The sequence below is a fragment of the Balearica regulorum genome, chromosome 19 (genome assembly GCF_011004875.1).
Source record: "Balearica regulorum gibbericeps isolate bBalReg1 chromosome 19, bBalReg1.pri, whole genome shotgun sequence".
Taxonomy (NCBI): Eukaryota; Metazoa; Chordata; class Aves; order Gruiformes; family Gruidae; genus Balearica; species Balearica regulorum.
This window is the reverse complement of record NC_046202.1, coordinates 11,749,967-11,763,363: the sequence shown is the minus strand read 5'-3', so window position 1 is coordinate 11,763,363 and position 13,397 is coordinate 11,749,967. Positions and strand designations below refer to the sequence as shown.

General features: G+C 47.8%; 1 protein-coding gene across 3 annotated transcripts in view; it reads left to right on the top strand.

Moving 5' to 3' along the window:
- CALN1 (calneuron 1) overlaps window positions 1-13,397 on the top strand; it is a 125,575-nt gene that overhangs the window by 61,755 nt on the left and 50,423 nt on the right. For all 3 annotated transcript variants that reach the window (XM_075771554.1, XM_075771555.1, XM_075771553.1), the window contains exon 4: window positions 6,262-6,374. In XM_075771554.1, coding sequence (XP_075627669.1) covers window positions 6,262-6,374 — 113 coding nt within the window. The remainder of the gene's footprint in view (window positions 1-6,261; window positions 6,375-13,397) is intronic.

The window sequence follows — 13,397 nt, the reverse complement described above, 5'->3', positions numbered from 1 at the left end:
TCTGCAGATGCTGTGGGACAGAAACCTCCCACGGAAATGCCAGCAGGACTCTGGAAATAGGAAATGCTCGTTGAAGTCCCTCCGCATCCTGGGGTCTGGCTGCACGTCCCGTGCCTGAGGATCACCACGTAGGCAGGCACAGGAGGTCTAGCACCCGGCTCTGCTGGCAGCCTCCTTTCTGGTAACATTTGGGAAGGTCATGCTCTGTGCCTCAGTTTCCCCACTGCAAAATGTCTGTGTCAGCACAGTAGTGGAGCTTTATCTGCTCTTTTCAGCCAATTTCATGGATGTCTATAATTAAAACTGTTTTCAACATCAAAAGTTTTATAAAAGACTTTCCTTTATTCTGGTTGATGTTACGGATTGAGGCTGTAATTAGGCAGAAAGTCTCCGGGTCGTGCTGGGGAAGGGGTCAGGCTGGTGATCAGGCTGTTCTCCTCTGACCTTAAAATCTCTGAAACCGAAATACTCGTCTGGGAAATATCCTGTGGCTGGAGCTTTTCTGTGCACATTCTCTGCATCATTTCAAGGCACAGCAGCAACAGCCTTCACCAGACTGTATTATTACTGCACAGGTTACTTTATGGGCACAAACAATGACACAGACTGGGACAGAGAGTCACTGCAGCTAGCTATTAAGAGAATAAAAATAAACAGGAGTGTTGTGTGCGCCTGGGACCCAAGCTGCAAAAGACTACCTCATTAACTTTAAATATATCACCTAGCTGCACTCTGGAGGTCAAACTTGAGAAAAAAAAAAGTGTGAATACTTATCAGTCTACACACAGCAGATCCTCATCTCTGTTTAAATGTGTGCCTCATTTTAGTGCCAAGACAAGAAACTTTTAAGGAGGAAGGAGAACCCAATTACCCTGAGACCGGCCACGAAAAAGACTTATTTAGGAAGCAGTCAGGCCAGGTTATGCAGGCTCCCAGTTTAAAGCACAAGACTCTGAAAACCAGATGTAAGTCTCTGTTCTGCCCCTGGATATAGGCGATGCACGTTTTTCCCCCTCTTTTTCTTTCCCTCTCCCCCTCTGTCTTTCTCCAGCCCAATGAATATTTAATTACATCCTCCAAAGGAGCCACTCCAACAGGAGACTTTTGGACAGACAGAGGTCGACTGAAGGCTGAGGGTTGGGGCTGTCCCATGGGATGGAGGGCAAGATGGGTTCATGCTTGCTGCTCGTCTGAGCATTTAATTATTTCTTCGAAGAAGGGGAGCTCTGGAAGGAGAGTTTGCAAGAGCTCACGTACAGGCTGCTGCTACCTGGGACATGGGGATTTGCTGTCCTGGCTCGGCCTGATCCCTCTCTCCTGTTCCAGGTCCTGCGTGGTTTGGGGGGTGGTCTGCTGCGCTGCCCCGCTGGGCTGTCCCTGCACGGCATGTCCGGTCTGGGCAAGGCACTGCTGATGGCAGATCCCGTGGGATCAGGACAAATGTACCAGGAGAAAGGCAGGACGGAGCTCAGGCCATACGGGCGTAGCTGGGGAATTTCGTGCTGCAGTTGCCCTCCTTGGTGCCCCCTCAAACATTTGCATGTTTCCTGCTAAACATCCTCCAGCAAGTACAACCTTCCCTTCTCCCCTTCCTTGAAGTCAAGGGGGCTGAGGGGAGACAAAATTCTTGGGCAGGAGATGAAAATCTGTCAGCTTAGAGAGAGGGTTGTGATTTTCTGTGCTCAGCTCTGATGCACCAGCGAAGCACAGCACCTCCAGCAAGTGTGAATGATAGCACCTTGAAACCTCTTTGGCCTGAGGATCTGGAAGCACAGCCCCAATATGAATGAATTGGGTTTGAAGACAAATAGCTTAGGAGAGTAAATCCCCCTTCAAAAGTGCTGGAGGCTCCTTCGGGTCCACCCAACACACACGTTCAACCCAGAGTTTGCTCCCTGGGAGTGCAGTGGTAGTTTTACAGGCTCCTCGATATGTTGAGTTATTAGTATTTTTCCCTTTTCCATATCCCATTGGTTTAGAAGAGCTAATGGTCATTTTTCAGAGGTGCAGACACCCCTTCTTTGCGGCTGTCATGTCCAAAGCAAATTTCCTTTGGCTGCAGTGCCTGGAAGAGCTGGAAAAGAGCTTGGTTTCCCAGCTCCATGCTGCTCTTAGCTGCCACTCCATCATCTTCGGTGTGCTTGGCATATGTGGATGTTGAACATGATGTGGGGCCCGATGATTCCCTTCTGTAGCTCTGTGGAGCCAAACTGAGCTCAGAGCACAGCAAACATTGATGCTGGGGCTCTTCAAACTGAAAGTATCCCCTAGATCTTTCTGCAGCCAGTGAGTGTGCAGTGCGCATTGCGACTTGGGCAGGTCCAGGACCCTGTGCTGGCCATATGTCGTCACAGGGCACTGAAAAGGTTCCCAGAGGACCCAAAGATGTTGCTGGGTGCCTTCAGGAACCTCCTTCCCTTGATGGAGCAATTAGCCAGGCTCACACAATTGCTCCCAGGGCTGTTGACAGTGCATCTAACTGCTATTCCTTTTTATTATCACATTTGCCTGGTTTTTGTCAGAACTGAGACAGTGTCTTGCAGGGAGAAAACCTTTGTGGGTATCTGGAAGCACTTAGCACCCAGCTGATGCTAACGGACTAGTCATGATAAGCAGATCTGATTTGTCTCCGATGATGTGGTCAGTGATGTTCTGAGTCATAGTCATGCGAGGTTCAGCCACATGGTTGCTAACCTCCTTCTTATTCTTTGACATTAATGCCAGGACTCGAAGCATTATAGGGAAGAAAAATGTTAGGGCATAACTGTAAGTAAATAAATGAGTGGTTTAAAACCAGGGGTTAAGCTCAGCTCTGGTGTGTTGCTAAGATCACCCACACAAGCAGTGACCATCCCTTGGCTGATAGGTGATAATTTGGGGATGGGGTGGCATCTGGATCACATCCTACCCCAGAACCCCTCTGGTCTGCACCCACCTTGCCACCTGATGGTCCTCCCCTGCCCCAGCTGACCCCCAATGCCATGCCTCAAGGTTTTCCTGCCCTCCCAGTTTGTAAATAAGTTACTGCAATGTGTGAGTGCCTTCATCAATCAGGGGCTTCAGCATAGCTGGGGTCTGTAAACCTCATTTGCATTTATATCTGGTGGGAACAGAGGGAGGAGGATAGCTGTGACCATCACCGGATGGGGAGCACAGCCCGCTCCATCTTGGCCGTAGCTTTTCACCTGCTTGTGCCCCATCCCTACTTACAAGGTGGCTTTCCTTCAGTGTGATGAGTTCTTGCTAAAGGAGTTAATGTTAGCTTGGAGGCAGAAGGTGGGGGGAGAGGATGTGAACACCACACAGTATAAATTGGCCCTGGGGGGACGGTGAGGGATTGGGTCTGTGTGATCACTGCTGATGGCAGTGGTGTTCAGGGCTTGCTGGATTGCTCATGGAAAGGAGGAAGGGAAGGCAAGAGCAGCGTAGACTGCACACATGCTCCAGCCTGGCGTTTTCCTCCCTTCTTCCTATCCTTAAACCCAACTAAAAGTTTATTTCTGAATAAGCCGCACGTTACTGGCTCTGAATATCAACTAGTCCCAGGTGAGGAGCACATCTGCAGGCACAGCAAAGCCAAACGTGGGGACATGTGTGGTGTTTGATTTGCCTCCAATGCAGATTCTTGAACAGATGTTTGATGTATACATCACACATCAGCTTGTAGCACGCTGTGTATGTGACTATGGCTCAGAGGAGGAGAAGGAAGGCATCTTTTGGCTGTACCCAACACAAATTTCAAGCTGAGTGCTCCCAGGGTCTGCTGGGTGGCCTGAATGCTTGTAGATCCTACAGGGTATTGGGCACTACCTGGTTATAGCCTGTGCATTTTCACCTTGTAACCATGTGGAGTTGTACTGGGTGCGTCTGGGAGCCTATGTGTTGTTTCTTATAATAGTTTTCTCCTGGCTGTTGAATACTGTAAAAGGAATTTTCAGCCAAAATTGTGAGTTCTCTCTCTTGATATTATGATGCTGCAGTGTCCTGAGATCCTGATGGCAGGAAGGTTTGTTTTCTGCAGCTAAAGACAAATGTTAAAGGGGTATTTCTACCAGGCAAAATGTTTCGTGGTCTAGTTTCCTTGCTAGTTAACAGTTTTAATTGAAAAAGCAGTCAATAAGGGGATAATGCATTTTGTAATAGCATCTTTCTTCTGAGGTTGTGGAAAACGCTATAATTAAGCTGATAATTAAACCCTGTGAAGTTAGTTATGATCCCTGGCAAAGGCACGGGGAAGTCATGAGCAAGGGTTTGCCCAAAGTCTTGTTCTGAGTCAGACACAGAGCCCAGGAGTGCTGGCACACGCTTTCTCATGAGTCATGTGTAGGACTAAGTCCTGCCTCTCCTCTGTGGATGAAAGGACACTGTAGAAAATGCAAATTGAATAACTCAATATTTTGGGGTTGCATATGGGTAGACCAAATATATGCACAGGCAGGTACTAGAATCTCTTTAAAATGCAAATTGTTTTCTTGCTAATCTGGCTAATTTCTTTAACCCAATTTGCATCTTAGTGTATGGTTTTGTTACTGCCTTTCCCTTGAAGTGATGTGCTGCAATGTAAATCACCCCGAATCCACTGTCACCTTGCATTACCTTCCCCAACGTGATCCAACGTGCTGTGACTGATACAATCTGACTTGATGACATAAACTGATGCCTCCCATGGGGAAGCAGCAGGAACACATTTTCTTGTAGCCCATAAATGTTTTAAAGAATGACTGTCCAAGTGATGGGGTGCCCACACCTTTCCTTTTCTGCTTAATAAGCTGTCCCAGAAAGTAGCTCCATCTTGCAAGCGCTCAGCCCGCTCCAGCCCTGCAAAGCCCTTCAGCATGTGCTGAGCCCTGAAGGTGTGAGCAGCTTTAGCAGTTGGATGGAGTTTTCTTGCACGTTACGGGATCAAAGCTATTATGAATCCCTGCCGGGTTTCCTTTCAGAGCCCCTGTCACTGGCTCACCCCGGGATATTCACTCGTCTTCACGAAATTATAGGCAGAGCCTAGTGAGTAGAGATCACTATTCTGGCAAACGAGCATTTTGACTCTGCTTATTTTCACATTGTGTTTCTGTGAAGATAAGGACACGGAGAGATTTCAATCAGTGGTGCATATGCTCAGATCAAGCACATGAAATATAATAAAAAGGAGAGATAGCAGCAGCATGCACGTGGTAAAGCTGTCACGCAGGGCTGCTGCAGGTACTGCAGTCAATAGTGACATTTTAATAGTAGCCCTTGCATTGATCTGCTTTAGTCTGATGGTTTTAGACACTCCTTACACCTAATAATTTAGCAACAGCAACTACATGGAAAGGTGGATGCAGTCAGTTCCAGCTGAATTTGAATAAAAAACAGCCGAAATGTCTTACAGTTGCTGATTCTGTTTCCAGACTTGAAGAAGGGCTAACATAGCCACCCATATCAACTGGTCTAATAATATGTAGGAGGATAAGTCTAGGGACTGATAGACAAAGGAGAGGCATACAGACATTGAACTACCCTGTTCAGAGAAGCAGGTATTTTTAAGATCCTTCAACAGGCATGAATTTCCTTCTTCTGCCATTTTCATTAAGCATCGCAGAAGTTCTCTGAGGGAAAAGTAATATTTGATGCAATGCTCAGATATGCTTCAAACAGCCACATGCCTCATTTACAAAACATACAATATACTGCAGGAGCTGGGGACTGCATGGGCTCAGTTCATGGATGGCAGGAGCAGTCTCGTCTTCCCACTGATGGCACTGAAGCTGGATCTACACCGCCTGCTCTGCATGCTGAGCACACAAGGCTTTTAAGAGACAGATGCGGATGGAAAGCTGAAATGAAATGCCTTGCGGATTCACAATAGCCTGGTGCTTCCCTCTGCGCATACTCCCTTCCTCTGGAGGATGTGGTTGGCCCCGTAAAAGCTTTGCAAAGACCTGACTGTTCAGCGGCTCTGTAGAGAGGAAGAGCCATGACCGTGCTAATGGCTGCTGTCCTCCTGCCAATGTTGGTTTCTTGAGGAGTGACTTGCCTACAAACTCTCCAGGGCTGGGGAACGGACCTCTTCATCACTATTTATGCATTGCCTGGTCCTGTCTTCAGGTGTGGTTAGGTCACAACATGGGCTGTTCACTGGTATAACAAAAAATTTGGGTTTGTGAAGTTGATGTACCAGGTGCCATAGCTGGTGTATGTGTCCATGATATGCAGCAGATCCAGAGCATCATATTGGACATTGGCACTAAGTGGCACATTGATCTTTTTCTTTCGTTCCAGGGGATGGCCAGGTTGATTTTGATGAATTTATGACTATTCTGGGACCTAAGCTGGTATCATCGGAAGGCAGAGATGGCTTTCTGGGAAATACAATAGACAGCATATTCTGGCAGGTAAGTGGTCATTTTTTAAAATGCAACTTTGGCCAACTATCAATAGCTTCCAGAAGTGATTTTTTAGGGAACATAGCATGTTTTACTAAGCATGAATATTTGTGTAAAGGCTGCTGGGGTCCATCTCACCGTGTGCTGTGTAAGACCATCCCACGTTGCCGGAAGGACCCGCTTCATCTAAAACCTGTGCAAGAGGAAAGGAAAGCACTTACTGCAGATGAACTGCAGTTGAAGACAACAAAGCCAGTTATTTGTGTAACATGTTTGGGAGTATTTTGGAATTGAGTTTAGGAAGAGAAAAACATTTTTCTCAATGAATATTTTGAGTTGGGAACCTTGAACCTGTGTGGCAGCTCTCTGAAACGTGTCACTATTCAGCATCCCTTGGCTGTGGCGGAGGGATCCTCCAAGCAGAGTGAGGTTTGCTATGCAGGTCACATCAGATCGGTGCTTCTGTGGTTAATTCAGGTCCAAGGCTGAGGATAACTATGTTGTGCTGGTGCAAGTTTTACCCGTGGTGCTGCCCTGGGGAGGTTTGGTCCTGTCGGTTTCAGACATCAGAGGGGAGGCAGTTCTGGCAGCAGGAGCTGCCTTACGTCTGTCGTGCAGTGTGATTTTAAACAGCGTTAGACCTTCCTGGAAAAGCAAGGCCAGTCCAGGCTGTTATAGCAGGGATTAAAAATCTGTCAAAATGCAGTGCTGCATATTTCTTGCCAATGGATTAAATGTGTGGCTTCCTGTGAGATTACTCCTCACTTCATTGACCATCCAACAGCCTTTGCTTGCTAATAAACTTTGGCTGTTACCAAGTTTATGTGAATCAAAAGAGAAACCTGGATACAGGCATTTCTGTCTTATTTTACTACTCTCCAGCACTGTCCAGACTGAATTGGGTGGAGTTTTGTAAAAGTCTTTTAAAAGTCTTTTAAAAACTTGTTCCTGGCCTCCTGGCATGTGATAGAAATAACCCTGGAAATTCTGGTCTGGATTCCCGTACTCAATCGTCAAAGCCAGAGTTTGGCGTTGGGGAAGCTGCAGTTGTTTGTAACGTATCCGGGGGGATGAAGAGCTAAACTCACACCATGAAGGGCAGGACTATGGCAGCCACAGATGTTTTATTGCCTTCATTGCATCTTGTGAGCCTCATCCCAGCGCATGAGGAACGGGGAGAGGAGGAAGCACCAGCTCATCCCACTGAGCCATTGGTGCCTTTCAGCCCCTGTGGCGAGGCTGGCCTCACCAAAGCCATTCCAGAAGCAAAAATACCCGTTGGGAAAATCAAGTTCATGAGCTGATGTCTTTGATGGGGAAGCAGAGAAGTCTGGAGCCCTCCCTAAATTTCAGCTCATGGTAAACCCGCTGCCATTTAGTGACCCTTCAGCCTGTGCAAATGCCTGCAGTGGCTTTGCTCAGGGCTCTGCGAGGAAGGGAGGACGTGTGCTCTGGTTTTAGAGCAGCAGGACTCCTGGACTCTGCTTTCATCTTGCTCTTTCATGCAGCAGGGAACACGGCCCCTGTGCCCCCCCCGCCCCGGCTGCGGTGTGACGAGTGAAAAGAGTGCAGAGACTTTGGGTAACCAGCCCCACAGTTGGAAGGGACAGCCCTGGGGGCTGTCCGCAGGCAGCAAAGCTTTGACTGAATTGCACAAGTGCTCCAGGGCCTTGGAAAAAAATGTTTATGGTCTTTTACTTGTAAGGGTAAAAATACATCTCTTTACATAGCACTTTCCTGGATTTCAAAGCCCTTGAAGAGAAGGCTTCATCTCACATTTCATTTCTCCTGGGGTAGGAGAGCTTATGAAGAATGCAATAATTTTGCTGCTTTTTCCCAAAGAAAAAGCAAGGAAAAAACCCATGTAGAGAAGTGCCATTCAGGGAACAGGTTCCCTTTGCCCATTCCTACCTGGCTTTACCCACACTGTCTGCAGGGTCGTAAGTCACCTCATGTTTAAGCAAAGCATTTATGCATCTGCATTTTCTCCTGTGGGATTAGATGTGATTTGAAACGCAGCCCTTTTCAGAATCGGTGCCTGGCTGAGTTTCCCATATTCCCTTGCCGTGCATTTTTCACGTTTGCTGGACAGGAATGGCGGGGAGGGGGGGATGAATTTGGGTTGCTGATGGAACACTTCACCCTGCAGTCTTCCCCAGGGAGTGATTTTAAGGAGGGGATGGTGCCCACAAGCCTGTGATTGTGACTGGTGCTAGATGACAAGGGCAGCGAGGGTGGGACAAGGAGGGACAACTCTGCCTCGGTGTCAGCTGGCCGGGCAGTGCTACCATGAAACCTCACCCCAAAGCTGCAGGCAGCAAAAGGCATCTTGAAAAGTCTCTTATATCAGTCCCAAGGGGAGAGAAAATCCAAGTTGGCATCCAGAAAGTGCCTTCCCCTCTTCCATCCAAACGGCTTCCCTCCAACTGTCACGATTTTGGCTCTCTGGGTATTTTTGCCGAGGGTCCAGCTTTCTATACCGTGGCACTTTGTGCAGACTGCGTTCCAAGCGTGCCTTAATAACACTTTAAATAATGCAATGACAGAGTTAAATAATAAACAGCAGCAGAAGGAGAGAGGAATTCAAAGGAACAGGCGAGGGCCTGGAGATGCATTTGCAGATGAAGCTGGGGGTGAGTTGGTGGGATACAGGAAGGCGGTTCCAGATGGCAGAAGCTGCAGAGGGGAAGGATCTTACAACAACAGCAGTGGGGCTGCAGGAGATGGGGAGGGGGTAGAAGCAGTGGAAGAATAGGGAGGAGAGAGCGGGATCATGCGTGGAAGAGGCAGGCTTGAAATAACAGGGAAAGGATGCATCCCTCCTACCACACGTGTTGCCTAAAGAGCGATGGTCAGCCCGCGAGAAACAGGATTCGGCCAAGACCTGAGCATTGGCAGGTAGTAGAGACACGGAGAGTCTCTCAGATGTATCTTCCTTCCTTGATTTCCCATGTGGGCTTTAAATTGAGTCGTACCAGTGTGTGTTTAAGATGGCTGACTCTTGCTTTTCAGGTAGCAGCGATCAGTTCTGCTCCAGTTAGAATGGCTCTCCGTGATCCCTCAGTGGGCCAGGAGGTATTTAGGGGTAGGGAAAAATCATCCCTGCAAATACTATTTCAGGCCAACTCAATATAGATGAACTATATCAGTAGAGCTGAGGAAACATGGGCTCTCCTCCATCTGAGAAAGTCTGTCTTTCCCAAGTGAGATGCAGCACGCACCAAGCACCGTTTTGTGCAGAACATCCCCAGGTGCCTCCTGCTCTGTTTCCAAATGTTTTTCCCACTCTCATGCCAACTGTGTGCAAATGGAAGTAACATATACCCATGCACAGATATCTTTAACTCTCTTAAATTTTTAAGATGGTCTTAAACGGTCTTAAATATTTTTTCTTAAATACACAGCTGCCTGGTAACCATTAGCCAGTCCTCAGTGTGCAGGATCACGGTCAGGAGGAGTTTGAAGGCTGGAAGCACCCCGTGAAGCGCCGTTCTCCCTGGTTTGGGGCAGACCCGCTATGGCAAGCTTGCAGCAATGATGCAAACATCCCACTTGGCTACTTCCACAGGATCTGCATTTATTCAAAACAAAATGTGAAGAAAAAAAGAGCATAGATGAGATTTTGGGAGTACCTATTGAACCCTGTTTTGGAAGCCAGTGGGAAGAGGTGAGCCCTGTGCAGGGGTGTTGGACCTCCCATGTTTTCTTGCAAGGTGTCTACCCCCTTCTCTCTCCATCTTTTTCCCTCTGTATTTTTTAAAGAGTGGCCACCCATCAGTTGCCTTCCTCTGCCCACCTTCTCTGAGCTGCTCCTGCTGGTGCTCACTCTTACTGTCCTGAGGCTGGTTTTCTTCAGCGCATCCAACAGCGCTTTTGCAGTGATGCGGTAACCATTTCATGGTCAGAGAGATACGATTTGATCAATTTTCAGGCATGAGAATTTGTTTTTCCAGAGCTCAGGGAATAGGAGTCTGGTTCCAGTTGCGCACTGAGGGCTGTGTTTTGTACAAGTGAGTTCTGAGGCATTTCCAATGCATGGCCACTCAGGTCTGTAAAGCGATTTAGATCAAGAGCATTACAGAAAAGACAAACATTGCTACCAGTAAATATTAGCTCATTTTTTTGGCAAACAGACTCTGTCCACTGTGCCCTGCCATTCTGAGCCAGAGGGATGGATGAAAAGAGAGGGGAGAAACTGGGATTTCATATTCATTTACAGTTTTCACCCAGATTGTTTCTAAGTGCAAAGACCCTCAAGTGCAAGTGTTAAATAGTTTGCACAGGACGTAGTGTAGAGGATCTCCAGTCTGTGGGGGTAATCAACAGGAACAGAGGTAACAATAATCTTGGATTATAGGCTTTTAATTAAAATAAACCCCTCTGTTTTGGCTAAAATGCTTTTTGAAGTCAGATTGAGTTTGAATGGTTAAACAACAGGGCTGCATCTGCATTGGATCTGAATAAATTCTGTACCCAGCAGCACTGATGAGATTATTTTGAAAAGTCAATACTTTGTATGGTGATCATTTGAGAGGCAAAATGCCGCCTGCTACTTTTTTCCCTCTTTACTGTGTGCACATGGAAGCTGCAGGGAACATCATTCCCGCCAGCACTGATGCATTGCCTGTGCGAGGATATCCGGAAGCTTTGTCTTGCAGGAAGGGATGTATCATCTGCTCAGACACGGTGCCCATTCCTTGCATTAGATATTGCCCAGTATATTTCACTGGTGTTCAGGAGGAGGCTGGTTGGTTTGGGGTAAATAAGGCTGCGTTGCAGGAGCAAGAAGGCCAGAATACCAACACAGTGCTTCAGGCTGGCAAGATGCTGCTCAGAGAGATCTCATTTTTCCACCGTAGACATGTCTCTGCAGTTTGAGGGGAGATAGCCAGAGGATTTTGGAGGCAGGTCCTGCAAACGGAGCAGATCAGCAACTGCTTATGTTTTCTGGACTTGGGAAAACCTTTTCGTCTCTCCAGGCTTCCACATACCTTTGCTAGAGGGAGGAATACATTGGGGTTTATGAGCTTTGGTGGATGAGGGGGTATAGACAAAGCTAGGTCCCGCAGCACCCCTGTGCGAGGAAGGAGGGATAGCCAGGGACAGCCTGGGACAGCAGAAAGCCCTGTGCTCCTGGGCCAGCAAGCTCAGCAGCATGCACCAAAGGGCATTTTGTTCCCTGGATGCAGGAAAAATAGAGCAAGGGCCACATCCAGCTGTGTGGTATTGTATGTGGTGCTGTCTGGGGAGGGGGCTCAGGGAAGTGAAAGGGGTCTCATAGCTGGCTGTGAACATGGGAGAGCAGAAGGACATGGCTGGGATGGGACGGTGGTTTTGTCCTCCCAGCACGGCTGCTGATGCTTTAATGGTTTGCTGTGCAAAAACTGCCCATCCGTAATCTTGTTTGCAGTTGTCACTGCAAATGCAACAGCATCCCAGGGGACAGATCTGGGTTCTCGTGATCTGGTCAATCAATTAGTGCTTTAATAGAGTGAAATGAAGGAGAAAATGTGTGGGAACCTCGGTGGCGCAGGGCAGGGTATGGAGAAGCTGTGGTGGGCAATGGTGTGGGAGGGAAGGCAGGGGATGAGCCGGACGTGTCGGAGCCGCACTGCCTCCGGCAGCACTTGTCTCTCTACAAAGACAATTTTGCTTAGAGAGGGATTTTCCTTTATGAAGTCCGGTAGATAAACCTAATGCAATTTCTCCCTATATGTGAGTTTTCTCCTCTCGTCCCTGCAGAGGAGTTAATTTGATGAAGGCAAATTAGCCTTGCCGGAGTTCCGGAGAAAGTGTTTGTGTCTCTGTGTGCAATTGCACATGGTAACAGATCCAACCGCCCCCCTCCACCGCAGACTATGGCACTACTGAAATAACAGCTGGCCTCTCGCGGTGGGGCTGGCTAGGCATGTGGTGTGCATGGCCTCCCTCCTCACCCTCCTCCTCCTCCTTCAGGTGCTGCTGTTCCAGCTTTTCAAAGAACCTTCTCAGATCGACTTCTGGGGAGGAAGAGAGTTAGTTTTGCAGTTGAAGGTACTGCAGGTGATGCTTGAGGTCTGTGTGGTTCCTGGCAGGGCAGGCTTCTCAACTGGGCTGCATGTAGTTTAGAGTGGGTAAGGAACTGCTGTTGCACTGCTACTTGGAGAGAAAGCTGAGATTCAGGGAGGAAGGACAGCTTAGTAGTATGTGCAGACTTAGTACCCGTGTAAGTGGCCTCCCTCTTGGTGACTACTTTGGGGTTTAAATCAGGAAACACTGTGACTCAGAGTATGGATGCCAAAACTTGATGGATGGGGTCAAGGATGGGCAAGTGGGGCTGTACCATTGCACGACACACATCCCCTCACCCGCGCACATCCTCTTCCACCAAATAAAACCCTCCACTCCACAGCAATATTTCCAGCGTAGCAATGATCTGGGGGCCTGCTTTTTGGTTGTTGAACCTGATATATCTTAAAGTGATTTCCAAAGAAAAGAAGTTCCGTACTTCTTAAAGATCTACCCTTTCTTGGGTTTCACAGGCTGGATATCACCAAACTGAAGGACTGGTTGAGAACTTTGTCATTGCCTCTCCCGCAGAAGCCACTGCAATATGGCCTGGGAGCCAAGGCAGACTCCTTTCCCGTGACACCTAATACTGGACTCTGTTCAACTGGAGTCATTAAGTTCATCCAATGCACCATTAGCTCCATCATCCTGACTGTGTTTCTAATTTCAGAAATTAAATGTGTCCTGCAATATTTGTTCCTGCATTTCGGATTTGATGTGTGGTTTATGTGGTTTCCTTGTATCCAGATTTAAAATGTTGTGAGGTTTTCCATTGCAAGTGCTGCAGTGATGAGCAGAGCGACTCTGGCCACACAGCTGGTACGGATAGTGTGCAGTTCATCTCAGCTAACCTGGGACATTGCTTAGACTCCCTTTAGAGTTAGCAGAGAGAAAAAGGGTGCAATTCAAGGGGCTGTTTTAGGCATCAAGCTGAGAAAGAGATACATCATGCTTCAAAAGTGCCTATTTTTCTCCATTTGATAT